At 42.0% G+C, this 13,592-nt stretch overlaps 2 protein-coding genes and 1 non-coding gene across 3 annotated transcripts in view; 2 read left to right on the forward strand and 1 right to left on the reverse strand.

Annotated features, from left to right (window-relative positions):
- LOC117941875 (LHFPL tetraspan subfamily member 6 protein) overlaps positions 1–9,569 on the forward strand; it is a 54,185-nt gene extending 44,616 nt beyond the window's left edge. Inside the window, exon 6 of the mRNA XM_034867066.1 lies at positions 9,558–9,569. The gene's annotated coding sequence lies outside the window, so the exon portion shown is untranslated. The remainder of the gene's footprint in view (positions 1–9,557) is intronic.
- On the reverse strand, positions 7,357–7,429 carry trnak-uuu. The gene has a single exon. It is a non-coding gene; the product is annotated as a tRNA-Lys (tRNA).
- The window catches only part of nek3 (NIMA related kinase 3), a 6,854-nt gene continuing 1,070 nt past the window's right edge, over positions 7,809–13,592 (forward strand). The window contains exons 1-12 of the mRNA XM_034867058.1: positions 7,809–8,130; positions 8,498–8,591; positions 8,683–8,780; positions 8,873–8,956; positions 9,321–9,388; positions 9,488–9,574; positions 10,925–10,979; positions 11,184–11,384; positions 11,678–11,792; positions 12,204–12,350; positions 12,461–12,583; positions 13,162–13,279. Of these exons, the coding sequence (XP_034722949.1) occupies positions 8,014–8,130; positions 8,498–8,591; positions 8,683–8,780; positions 8,873–8,956; positions 9,321–9,388; positions 9,488–9,574; positions 10,925–10,979; positions 11,184–11,384; positions 11,678–11,792; positions 12,204–12,350; positions 12,461–12,583; positions 13,162–13,279 (1,307 nt within the window). The 5' untranslated portion in view covers positions 7,809–8,013. The remainder of the gene's footprint in view (positions 8,131–8,497; positions 8,592–8,682; positions 8,781–8,872; positions 8,957–9,320; positions 9,389–9,487; positions 9,575–10,924; positions 10,980–11,183; positions 11,385–11,677; positions 11,793–12,203; positions 12,351–12,460; positions 12,584–13,161; positions 13,280–13,592) is intronic.

Genomic DNA, 13,592 nt, shown 5'->3' on the forward strand with positions numbered 1-13,592 from the left:
ACACCAACAGAGTAAATATATATATATATATATATATATATATATATATATATATATATATATATATATATATATAAAACTGGGGGTGACCTGCCCCTTTACGAGAACCTTTCAAACCTACAGGATTTTATGCAAATGATCAAAGTGCAATTTGCGTTGATTTGATTGTTGGAGTATCACTTTTAATGGGTGGAGCCAAGAAATTTAGGAAAATTAGTTTGAAAGATTGATTGATTGAATTGAAATAAAGTCAAAATAACAAAACATGTATTTAAATATGACATGGAATGCCTTATTTTACACTCATGCCCATTACATTTATGATTTGGCAGGATTACCCGCTGGATTAGTTCTTCAGACTATAATTTGATCAGCCACAATCAGACAAACTCAAACAAATTAGCAAATTAGCAGCTGGATAGAAAAAGTAAAAAAAAATATTTAATTTCCAAATTCATTTTCTTAAACCTTTACGGAAAATGCCATGAGAGGAAGAAAACATAAGGTGAGATCAGTAAATACAATTGTAATTCGTGAGTTGAAAACAGCGGGGATTATTTAAGGAAAGAAAGTACTGAATTACCTTCAGAGAGTTCAACCTGGGCCGCCAGATACTCTAACATCAATTCATTATTTCTAATTGTTTTGCTTCTTTTCCCCCGACAGCACCCTACTGAGATAATTACCGCCCTTAAAAGCAACTCTGCTTAAAAAAGGTTTTGTGCTACTACAACCCCAATCTCCATGGAGATATTTCATAATTGATATTGCTGCAGGATAGTAAGATAGTGAGCCATAACTGCAGTCATATAGAGCAAAATAGTGATATGTCACCCATCAGCAGCAATTATTCTGTTGTGTAAGAAATGTGGATGGACTGGCAGTGTAAAGTACAATAACTGGCTCAGTCCTTGCCGGCGGGTTTGAATCCAACCCGGGGCCCTTTGCTGCCTGTCATCCCCCCTCTCTCTTCCCCATTTTCTGTCTCTCTTCAGTTGTTTTAAACAAAGTAAAACCCCTAAAACATATCTTTAAAAAAACTATAACATGAAAAAGAAGAAATCCCAGAACTAAAGTATACGCAGCCCAATAACTACAGTGAGTGAGTTGCTCAGGTGTTTGACATCAACTAGAAGACAAACAGTGTGCCCAGAACGCGGAGTCATTTAGGCCAACATCTTTAAAGTCTCTCAGTCTTATCGATTTGAAATGAAACTCTACCCACATATTCTCTTCTGAGTTACCTACTGTACTTTACAAGTCCCCACTGTACTTAAAGGTCCAGTGTGTGATGTTTTTAGTTGTTCATTATCAAAGTAATACATGTCCTTTTCATGAATATTTACCACCACCGTTTACATTTGCATGAAGTGGGGCAGATCCTCCATATTCATGCTCAAAATGGTGAGCTGGTGAGGGACATACAGGACGTAATACTCCACCTTTTGAGTTTTCCCTGTCCCATGATAAACTCCCAGGTGCTGCTGATGCTGCTAAGGCTGCACAGGTATCATTGCTTCCTGGCCCCGGCAGGTTGGACGATAGAAACATGGCGTGACAGCGAAATGAAGGGAATTCCAGATAACATACACCAGGAATCAACATGGAGGATCAGTGGCTGTTACTCAGCTCACAGACAGGAAGGGATTTATTGATCACAACTCAACTCCCTTCACTGGTTCACCTACAGGTATACAACGGAGGTAGCGGTTAGTACAGTTCTAAATTAGCAGTTTGATTGAACTCAAGAAAAGATAATCCTCATCCTGTGAGGATGCATTTTAATAAGACAAAATGTCAGTCTCCTCAATATTTCTGTAATAGAGCCACTGTTTGCCTGTTAAAGGTCTCGCACGCCCACACAGGTGTTTCCAATTCTGGCTGATTACATCTCAAGGAAGGTCGAGCTGTGCTGGGGACTCCTAATAGATGTTTTGATAGCGGCAGTTTGGATTTGTCATAGTAGGAAAAGCACAGGTGGTCATAGTAAGAAGGAGTTCAAGTCAAGCGTCCCAGGAAGCCTTGACACTGTGACAGGGAGCCAGGATGCACAATACTAGAACCCTGAAACCAGATGGAATGCAGCCATCATTCTTCTCTTTTTTTAAACCTGTGGTTTCATTATGTATTCAGTGGACAAGGCCTATGACAAAGGTGTAATTCGTCCCAAAGTGGGCGGGAGATGTCAACCAAGGGTAGTCTGTGCATGCTCAGTCACCATGAACCTGATCAGCATGAGTACTTACAAGCACCTGGGTGGGTTTAAAATAGGTGGGCACAGCCTCAAAAGTAAAGGGAATTATCAAAAATCTGACAAATTAGGGACAATTTGAGGATTTAGCATAATGTTGTGTTACCTGCATGCACGATGATAGCTCCTCACTGATTTCTGTTTTATTATTTAAAGCCTGTCCCTAGATGAGCCTTTAAAATACATAAAAGTCAATGAATACATAAAAGATACAAACCTTAAATTGCAAAATTCAACTAGAAACAAGAAGAAAATACAGACAAAACAATGCAACACAGACTAATATCCATGTATTTAAATTGGACTTAAATCACACAGAACACAAGTCTTCTTCTGTGTTGCATTTTAAGCAGGTTTCCCCGTGACTCCACCCAATTAGATGTCTCAGCAGTTGGTTTCTCTTTTTCTGTCAGATTTCAAGAGCTACTTTGAGCTATCTTCTCAGTCATCAGGAATAAACCTATGGGCTATATGTCTGGACAACGTCATCAATAACACATGTCAGTTTTTCATGATAGAGAAGTAATAAACATCCGAGTCCCAAACGACCTCCATGTTCACTTTGTCCATTCTTCACCACTTCACTCCACTGTCTCCTCCAGGTGTTTCCTAGCAGGAGAAGAGTGGCGCTGAGGGATGGGAAGAAAGAAGCAGCAGTGAAAAGGCTTTGGTATCCTCCAACACATCTTCTCTGTGTGCAGCTAGCGTCAATGAAAAACTCTAGGAAGCAGGCTAGCATCGCCTGTCAAGCCACTTCAGTTCAAATTAAAATGCAAGCAGTGGCATTTTTTTCCACTCCTGAGTGAGACCTAGCTAGAGCGACGTTATACTTACTGAAGACACAAAGTACTGCGAACTGGAATCACACCTCTGGGCACAGTCTTCAAGGAAAAAAACATTGTGAGCTTCTCAAAGCTTTCAGAGCCGGCACAGTTTCCATTCAGTGCTGAATGGAGTCCCTGAATGGAGTTCTGTAGCACTGTAGTTTAAAATATACATATACAAATACACACACTGTATATGTAAAAGGCTTTGCAGCCTTCTCTTCACTCCGGGAACATAAACACTTCCAGAGGCTGAACATGAAATATTCCAGGACCCTATAGAAGACTGTTCTGGAAGACTACTGTAGTGTGAGATATATGCAGAGAAGGTGCAAGAGCAGCATTCTCTGACTTCATATCTAATAATTGCCACAACACTAGCGTACTGTTCAGTGTAATCATCTCTGCTATCAAGCCTCTGCTGAACACAATCCTCCCAGGAGAAACATGCTGATTCTTTTATCCTTCACCAGAAGCTTGTGAGCAATGGTTTCCAAATCTGCTGCGGTTTTAAACTTATTGTCCTATCAGGTTTTTAAAGAGGTGTTCAGTCAAATGAGTTTCATCACCTGTCCCCAAAATGTGTCCCAGCTGAGTTATCCCAGAACGTCTTTGATACATTTAATCGCAGCATCTTATTAGTCATAAACCGCTCTGTGTCCACTGGTATCAGATCCAGGTTCAAGATAGCAGTAGTTCAGCTGCTATTTAATAATCCAGCCTTGATCCCGTAATCCTCAGTAACTATGGGCTGAAATGTAAACTGCTGTTACTTTACAGATATTATTCTTAAAGGTGCCCTGCCACACAAAACTGCTACCTCCTCGGTCAGCTCTAGCCACTGAAAAGAAATAAGAGGAGAAATCAGACCAATCACAACAGCTGGTCAGTCTGACGTCATGCTGCCTGAGTTCATTAATATTCATGAGCTGGGTAAAGGATGCTGATAGCCAGGCTCTCATTGGCTAACTGTTAGCCAATCAGAGTTAAGCATCTTGGCTGGTTGAAAATGAATGAGAACTGGACCAAATCTCTCAACATGCATGGCATTTAAAGAACTAACTATCTTGTTCTCAACAACAAGTGGACACCGCAACAAGACATTTCCAGTGGTAAAATATTGTATGTTCTGCTTTACTGGCACCGAGGTTTCAAGGTAACTTCCTCTAGTATGTTGTGTTCCTGTGATACTCTCTTCTGGTATTTCTGTGGGACTCAGACATGTGTGTGGAATTTTGGGACATTACCAGAGGAATGCTGCTCAGGTTCTCTTGTCCTGCTTGTGGTACAGTCCCGTGGTAAATGTATCAGAATACCTCACTACTGGAGTCTCTCTTCTGGAGCATTGGAATTTATATCACATGGACAGAAAAAAGGACAAAAGGATCTGTAGCTCAGCGTAAATTCTTTCAGGAAGAATTAACACTTAATCACTGCTCTCTTCCTAGATCAGATCAGCCCCCCCACCTGGAGCCACTCAAACCACACCCCAGAAGGAAGGGAGCAAAAAAGACACTTGTTACTGAACAACTAAACAATCTCAGAATACACACTAAGCAATCAATTCCATCCATCATCCATATACAGTATACATCTATATATTCAAATTAAACAAACTTAATGAATAACTACACAGAAAAGCAACCCTAAAGAAAAGGGTCAGGGACAGAGGGCCGAGCTCAGGGAGGAGTTTTGCTCCACTACTGGAGTGGCAGTCACAACACCTACTGTGGTAACGTGCAGCCCCATTTCTGCAGACAGGTCTCTCCTGATTGACTTCCATGGGGTACCAGTGGATGACATGTTATCACAGGGAATGAGCTAACTCTCTTTACACACTGTCAGAAAGGAATGTCTTGTCTTTTTTTAAGGATTTGTTCACATTTTGTCAGTCTTGCGTGGTCATGGAAGTCTTGTCACATGTGGCCACCCTGACAGTGTTGTTGTCATTACTTACAATTCCTCATGGGGGCGACAGAAACAACTCACTACAGCTTTATGGATTTATTTATGAGTGATCCGCATTAGTATTCCAACGCGCCTGTAAGTTGTACTTGAGCAAATGGCAAAATTAAAAACCCTTGACCCCCCCTTGACCTCGCATTGTGATGTACAGTAAAGCTGCCTTACCTTGCCTGTGCTTACCTCATCATCCCTCAAAACTTCAAAGGCCTCCTCCTTTAAGAACAGTCCAACATCCAGCCCCACGCAGGTCCAGACTTTACCAGATTCCAGTAAGGAGCTGTTTGACCAGAGCTTTCATGGGCTATTATTGTAACGGATAATCATACTGTTTGGTCTTTTCCTCCTTCCCGTAGGTGTGGTGTATGTGCTGCTGAGCTCTCTCAAACTGCTGGAGAAGCTGTGACACGCTAACATGGTTATGTCATCCTGTCTTTGAATACATAGCACATCTGGCAGGTAAACTTAGTAAACTGGAACTGATGTCTCTCAAAAACTAAATAAATGAATTAAAAGGAGAAGAAGCAGCCTGACACATCCCCAAGACCTGTGAAGGATGACCCTGTTGACAGCTCTGAGGGACAAGGTGGTAGTGTCCGAGATAATTACGTAGGGATCAACATATGCTCTCGGGTTATGAATGGTAATAAAACCTCAGTTATAACTTTGGATGGTTCCACAAAGACACTTTCACCATCCACACAGCAGCTCCACTGACACGGCACGCCGATTACAGTTTTCTTTCTTTGATGTCCATCTTTAACAGCCTGATTATTCCTTTTGCTATAATTTGAATCGCTGAACAATTTCTAGATGTGAGCTGGTGGTTTGGAACCAGGCTACATCTTTAATGTCCCCTCTGTGAGCCGGCTCTTTATATCAATGGCATAACTGAACACAATTATTGCTCTGTATAATTTTAACAGTAGGCTATATTGTTACAGTTTTCCATATACTACATATTTATTTCAATGGGCCTCTGATGGACTAAGTATTCGCCTTCTCAGCCAGTGGATTTCCAACCCTCGCCATTAAGGACCATTTGATGGCTTCAATAAAATGTAAGCTTCTCTTAGAAATTAGATTGGCAAGACATAGAGATTATTTTTAATTATTATTATTATAAGAGTGGTCAGACTTTCCTCCACAGTGCTGCAGAGGAAGGTCGGTCTAGTCCACACAAAACCAATCACAATCATCTCGGGCGGGGCTAAGCTCCGGACGGAGCCATGGTTCCTCTGCTAAATAGTCTCTGGAAGGAAGTTGTTTTGGTGGAACATGTGTACGTTCAGAAGTAGTTTTATTCATCAACAGAACACTGATTGGACAGATAGTCTAGCTAGCTGTCTGGATTTACCCTGCAGGGATCTGCAGTGATTTACATTCAAATTAAATTATACAATGTGAAGTGAAGAGCTCACCGTTGACTGCTCTTCTTAGGAATAGTTCACTCAAACTGTATGAACGTACAGTCACTGGCGCCTAACTGAGGCTCGTCCAGTTGTCCAGTGCTTTTCCCAAACCAGCGGGTTAGGGATTTGACCGCTCTGCCCGGCCGTTTTTCCTCCCACATGCAGTCCACAGACATGAGGTCACCTCGGGACGCTCTACAGCAGTGAAGGATAATGTTCCAGCTCTGGGAGTGCTTGGCGACATGCATGTCCAAGGTGTAGACCTACCCCGCCTCTCGCCCGATGACCAGCTCGGATCGGCTCCAGCCCCCTTTAAAGATGAGAGGATGGATCTTTTTCCGCTCCAAAAACAATGTCCATCACATTTTCAAAACGAAGTGCAGCATAAACCAAGAGCTGTAGGCCTACACAAACTTCTGCACCATGCACAATATTTACCTCATTATTGCCTTTATTTTCCTCCTGTGGAAAATGATTGGCTGAGGAGGCCAGAGGACTGCAAGAGTGCAAAACACCGGAGGTAATGAGGCAAAAATAAGACTTTAGACATTCGGAACTGCTATCGTTTGGCCTTAAATGCTGCACAATATGTTCCCGGTCCATATTATACGAGTGTGTTGTCAAGTTTCAGCTCCTTAACTGCAAAACACGTTCACTTCAAGTTTGTGAAGAATGTCAGTCTTGTATTATTTTATGTCAGTTTTACATTATTGTTGCTCTACGATACAGTCAAACACATCTTCTCATAATGTGAAATCTTATGGATGTTAACAGACACGTGCCAGATGAGGAAGCACGCCGCCACCGATTTAATGGTCAGAGTGGTAGAATGTTTTTAAATTCAAGTTTCACCTTTATTTAACGTTTAGTCCGGTTTCATGTCTCGAAGCTGTTTAAAAAGATAGATCGCCCGAACAGGGACTTGAACCCTGGACCCTCAGATTAAAAGTCTGATGCTCTACCGACTGAGCTATCCGGGCTCTAGCTGGTTTAGAACGTAAAACAGTTAAAATTCACACGTCCACATGTGATCTAATAAAGTTGATTGGGATCGATGAACGTGGCGGCAAAAAGTAGCAACATCATGCAGAAATCATACAGTGTAGGCCTACACCTAATAACACTGCGTACAGTTAGGGAATGAAAAAGACATAGGATAATAGTGGAAACGTTTGAAGATAATACATTAGGTATATATACGCATTTGAATAACAGACCGTTGAAATATGAAACTAGACTGCTAATTATTATAACAGTAATGTAGTCGGTATGGTAACTGTATGGTCTCTGAGATTTAGAGCTAACAATGTACCGCCATCTTGCGGCCACGCCACGTAGTGCAGGTCATGCCGTCTCGCACTACGTCATACAAAAATAGGGAAGTAGCGGCCAAACAAACTGCGCGAGTCCCAGGTAGATGTGTTTCGGTCTTTTGTTAGACGTTGTTAATGTCTCAATTTGAGCACTGAAGACCAAAACAACACCATCTTCTCGCTTTAACCCCGGCCCAGTCTGTTGCTGTGTTTATCCTTTGTGGTCTCTTTGTGGTCCATGAAGGAGCTCGATGGAGAGCTACCTAATCCAGAAAGTCGTCGGACAGGGGTCTTTCGGTCGGGCTTTGTTGGTCCGGTGTAAAAGCAGTCAGGAGAACTATGTGGTCAAAGAAATCCAGTTGCCGAGGGTATGTGCAAACAAATATATTGTGCTGCTGTAGCTTTATCCTCACCTGTGAGCGTCCTACCTGTATGGAGGGACAGGTAACAGGGTGGGACAGGTAACAGGATCCCCCATCGCATCCCCCATGCCTCTCTTGGGGAAAAAAGCATGTTATTGTGTAATAAAATAGGAAATCAAACAAAAAGATGCTGGATTTGCACCAGCGTGTTGCTGCTGACTAGAAAACTACGTTATAGCCTGGGTATGATATGGAAATGGTATTTGCTCTTGTGGTAGATAGCCTCCCAGATTGTTGTCTACACTGAGACGTGGAAACTGTTTGTTTCTGCATAATAGAGAATGCATTCATGCCTGCATTTGCATCTTTATAGAATCACTCCAAATCGGAGAATTGGAGGAGAGAAGCCATCCTGCTGTCTAGAATGAAACATCCTAATATTGTTGCTTTCAGGGAGGCATTCGAAGGTACTCACAAACCTAACTCTCTTATTACAAGACATACATTTATTATTACTGTTTGGATTGTGGAAAAGCCAGTGGGATTGTGTTTGTTCAGCTGATGACCTCCTGTGCATTGTTATGGAGTACTGCAGTGGAGGAGACCTGCTCCAGAGGATCCAGCAACAGAATTCTATGCAGTTCTGGGTTGATGATGTAGGCCTCAACTTCCTGCAGCTAACAATTTCATCCTGTCATATCCTGTTTTGTTCCTCTTTTTTTGTTTAATTGAAATCTTTTAATTCCAGATCTTGAGGTGGTTTGCTCAAATGTGCGCTGGCGCACTGCATATCCACGATAAACGGGTTTTGCACAGAGATCTGAAGTCCAAGGTATAGTAGTCTTTAGACAGTGCAGTTTAGAATGACTATACATGGTAATATATTGTATGTAATGTGTTAAATTAGGTTATATACATAGATCCATAATAGAATAGACAGTATGAACTCATGAGGAAGTTCAGATTGTCTTTGTTGTTCCCTGAATCCGAACAAGAAGTCAATAATTGAGGTTATTGGTTGGGTGCATGTTGATAAAATCTCATCAGAGTGAGCGCTGTGGAGTGAAATGATCAGATTGAGATACATTCACAACATTATCTCCCACGTATGCATAATATCATCATGTTGCCATGGTTGGCTGCTCTTATTTTTGCTTCATGTTAAATCATCACTTCTCTTCCGTTTCCCTACCCAGAACATTTTCCTGACAGATAATGGGACAATCAAGCTCGGGGACTTTGGCTCAGCGTGTATTCTGAAAAGGTACAGGAAGAGAAAGGCATCAATTTACAGTTTGCCTTTTTCAAGTCAATGCTCAGTGCTACTGTTACATTTGTGATTATCTTTGTTATTGTGTTCCAGCTCAAAGGCATACGCTCATTCATATGTTGGGACACCGTATTATGTGGCTCCAGAAATCTGGGACAATAAGCCATACAACAATAAGAGGTATGTTACCATGTTTGCTTTGGAGATTGTGAACATTGTGTATGGCATAAGATCAATGAAAATAAATTGAAACCTTTACTTTATTATGCCAAATGAGGAAGTTAAATTTGCTGCCAGGAGCATAAGAAAAAGACACAAGTACAAATAAATGAAAAGACAACAATACAAAAACCAGAAGGACAACCTTTATGACTTTGGATCAATATCCATGTGGGTAAAATTGGGTGACTGCAACTGGAAGTATTTATTAGATATGGCAAAAACTGTATACTGTACCACCAAAAACAGAAGAACAACATAGGCGAACATAATATAAGGCTGATATATGGATACCTATAATTCATCAAATGTGCCTTATGCATATAGAGACAATGTCCAGGCTTATGTTGATGCATTTAGGTCTGCCTAATCGGATGTGCAGTCTGTGTGTGCAGATGGACGTTTCTCTTTACTTTCTATTTTACAAGAGCATCGTCACTGCCTCCTTTTTATAGCACTGACCAGGATGATTGTGATTGGTTTAAAGAAATACAAACAAGCCAGAGCGCCCCCCCCCCCCAACAGCGAGTGTGGACATAAGCCTAGCTATGCGAAACGTACTTTATAAGATAGCTCCAGAATGTGCATGTGTTATTTACTTAAACCCTTAGATGGATTGTCCCATATGTGCACAAAAATTACAATGTCAATCCCCTTTAGGCAACATTTAGCCTAACAGGAAACATATAAGAAAGGTACACATGGAATCCAAAGTTAGATATCTGTATTGGGGGCGTTATCATATGTAATGTTTGTACAAAACCCATAATGCACTTTTATGATATTGCATGATATTTTGAATATTACATTGGAGGTAGTGCACATGCACACCGTGTACCACGTTGCTAAGATGTATAGAAAATGCAGCCATGCCGTGTTTTCTTTACATGATTATTGCATAGTTAGGAGCACAAAGAGTTTTCAAAACTCCCGTTGATAGTACTTTGAAGGGACACGTTGATATCTGGGACTTGATATCATTCATTGGCCAAACAGACCACAGACAGACTTTTTAACTGCAATAACAATCCCATGATCTTTGCTCAATTTCATGTTTGCTTAGAGTTTCCCTTCCATCAGCATAGCTTGTGAACACAGTGCCTTTTATCAAAGGCACTGTGTTCACAAGCTACAGTCTAGCCTCTTCTAGTTCACAAGCTACAGTCTGTGTAGTCTGTGTTCTCAGCTCAACAGTGATTATGTAACACATGCGTGGGTCAGCCAGTCTTGGATCTGTGTGACTGTGCCAGTACAATACATGACGAATGTCTGGTGTGAGAGAATAAGCATCTCTGTTTTTGTGTTCTGCAGTGATGTGTGGTCTCTAGGCTGCGTTCTCTACGAGCTCTGCACCCTGCGACACCCGGTACTTCCCCTCCCTCCTCTCTCCATGTTCCACGGGTTTGACTCTGGGCTTCTCTCCAAATATTGTCAATGAATCATTGTATAACATATGTGTGGAAGGATTGAGACCCAGTATCTTCAGCTGAGGTCAATTGTCTGCTGTATATTTTTTGTGGCTCAGATGTGGGGTGTCCGGGAGATCCTCACACCTCCCTCTTATGTCCAGTTCCAGGCACCCAGCTGGAAGAGCCTGATTCTTAAGGTGTGTCGGGGTGCGTACCCTCCCCTCCCCAATCACCTGCCTTACGAGCTGCAGTATTTGGTCAAGCAGATGTTTAAGACAAACCCAAAAGACAGGCCCTCCCTGCACAGCATCCTGACCTCTCACCGGGTCTCCAGACTCCTGCGTGCACATCTGCCCTCCGAGGTACAGACCCAAGTCAACACATGTGCTCTTACAAGTGCTGTTCACTGCAATTGAGCGTCCTGCTTGGTGACAGCCACTCAAACACTTGAACCTGAAGTGGTTTTATGGCTGCTCATCCATCAGTGCGACATACTGTCACAACAGGGTGTCATAGTGGGAATGTAAACTCTTAGAAGGATTTCCCCAGCTGTAGTGAGCCTGTTCGGAATCTGGCCTTTGACCAGCTGCTGTTAGTTCAGATGGCCACGGCACTCATGTTGTTTGTTTGATTTTCTGCTTTTAATCTTTTACAGGCGCTAGAGATGCAGGCACAGGGGAGGCGTACGGGTCAATGGGATAGACAAGAGGGAAAGAAGGTGGTTCATTTTCTGAGAGAGAAGAGCTTAATGAAAACATCAACATCTGAAGGTAGAGTCCAGGTCAAAGTTAACAATAGTGTCATGAAAAAAGGACATGCTGCTGCATCATCACAGATATTTGTTTGCGAGACTGGAGGGAACCTACATGTGGTTGTCTGTGAAAAAAATGTCAAACATGTTACATAATTCTATTCTATTTTTTTCAAATCATATAAAAGTTTAGATAATTTGGACAGGACTTGGCTAAATCTAATCAACACAGCCATACCCAAAACATGAAAATTATCCTCTGTTATTTCTATAATACTTAGATATTTTTGTTTTATGGAAACCTAAGAAAGGTAAAGGAAGTATATATTTTTCTCTTCTTGCTCTACTGAGTAGATGATGCCTTTGTCAGGACTCGCTCCAAAACAAGGAATATAACAAAATAATGATCCTAACTAACTCTTTTCCTCAGGCGTGGAGTTACCTGAAGCCCACCGTGAAAGCAGAGAGCCGGGTCCTCGTAAGCAATGGGCCGCTCAGCCGTCAGACAGTGTGCTGCAGATGTTGGCCAACGCCAGCCTCGTCTCCTCCAACAGCATGACAGCTTCTCCTCATGGAAGTATGACAACAGCAGCACTGTTTTCACTTTCTCCATTTTTTTTTTCTAAACTCAAGTTCGGAGAGTAAAATACTGTATGAGGTTTATCCCTGTTGTTCCCGGTGTGTCAGAGGCGCCAGACGCCGGCAGGCAGAGGAGACGATGGGACCGGGATCCCCCTGAGAAGCTTCTGAGCCTGCTGGAGAAGGCCCAGCTGAGCAGGGCCTTCAGCACCTTTTTAATAAACACAGGAGGTCGGTTTCTGTCTGAACACACATTATTATGTGAATACTGATTTAGTTTTGTATTGTTGTAAGGCGAGGCAAGGCAAGGCAGTTTTATTTGTGGAGCACATTTCAGCAACAGGGCAATTCAAAGTGCTTTACACAAAATCAGTTAAATAACAGAAAAAAAGAAGAAGACAAAAACAATAAAACACGTGAATAAACCGTTAAAAATAAAAACACTAAGATACATAAAACACAAGAATAAAAGTTACAGTGCAGCATAAAATATTAAACATTAAAGAAATGAACATCATTTAAGGAAAGGTCTTCAGCCTTGATTTAAAAGAAGTGAGAGTAGCAGCGGACCTGCAGGTTTCTGGGAGTTTGTTCCAGAAAGGAGGAGCATAGAAACTGAAAGCTGCTTCACCCCGTTTAGTTCTGACTCTGGGGACAGAAAGCAGACCTGTCCCAGATGACCTGAGAGGTCTGGGGGGATCATAGTGTAGTAGCAGATCAATTGTAGAACTTGACCAGAGTCCAGGACTTGAGTACTCTATCACTGGTAGGGGGTGATAGAAACAGTCCCCTTTGGTTTCCATTTTCAGGTGGGGGCCCTCTGGTGGGACCCCTGTCCCAGCCACAGGGTGATGACCCTGACGGTCCCGAGCCTGAAGTGGTCCTAGACGAGGACCGTCTGCAGCCTCGCTCTGATGACGAGGACACGTAAGTAACCCTGGCTTATTGCAATTATTCATAATAATGAATTATTTAACATGACATTATCGAGGAGGGGCACAATCCATTTATTCTGAAGTCCTGATGATGGGCGTCCCCGTTTGAGTCTTTAGTCACACAAATCTTGTAAAGACACTAATGCCTAATGTGTTGGTTATGACAAAGTGTGTATGTGGTGGGAAAGACTTGATAATCAAAGGTCATTTTCTTTTTCAAAATCAACATCAACTTCAACTTCAACTTTATTACTGTCATTCCATATGTACAAAGTGCATACAGAACGAAATTGCGTTGCATACAG

Source organism: Etheostoma cragini, chromosome 3 (assembly GCF_013103735.1).
Source record: "Etheostoma cragini isolate CJK2018 chromosome 3, CSU_Ecrag_1.0, whole genome shotgun sequence".
Taxonomy (NCBI): Eukaryota; Metazoa; Chordata; class Actinopteri; order Perciformes; family Percidae; genus Etheostoma; species Etheostoma cragini.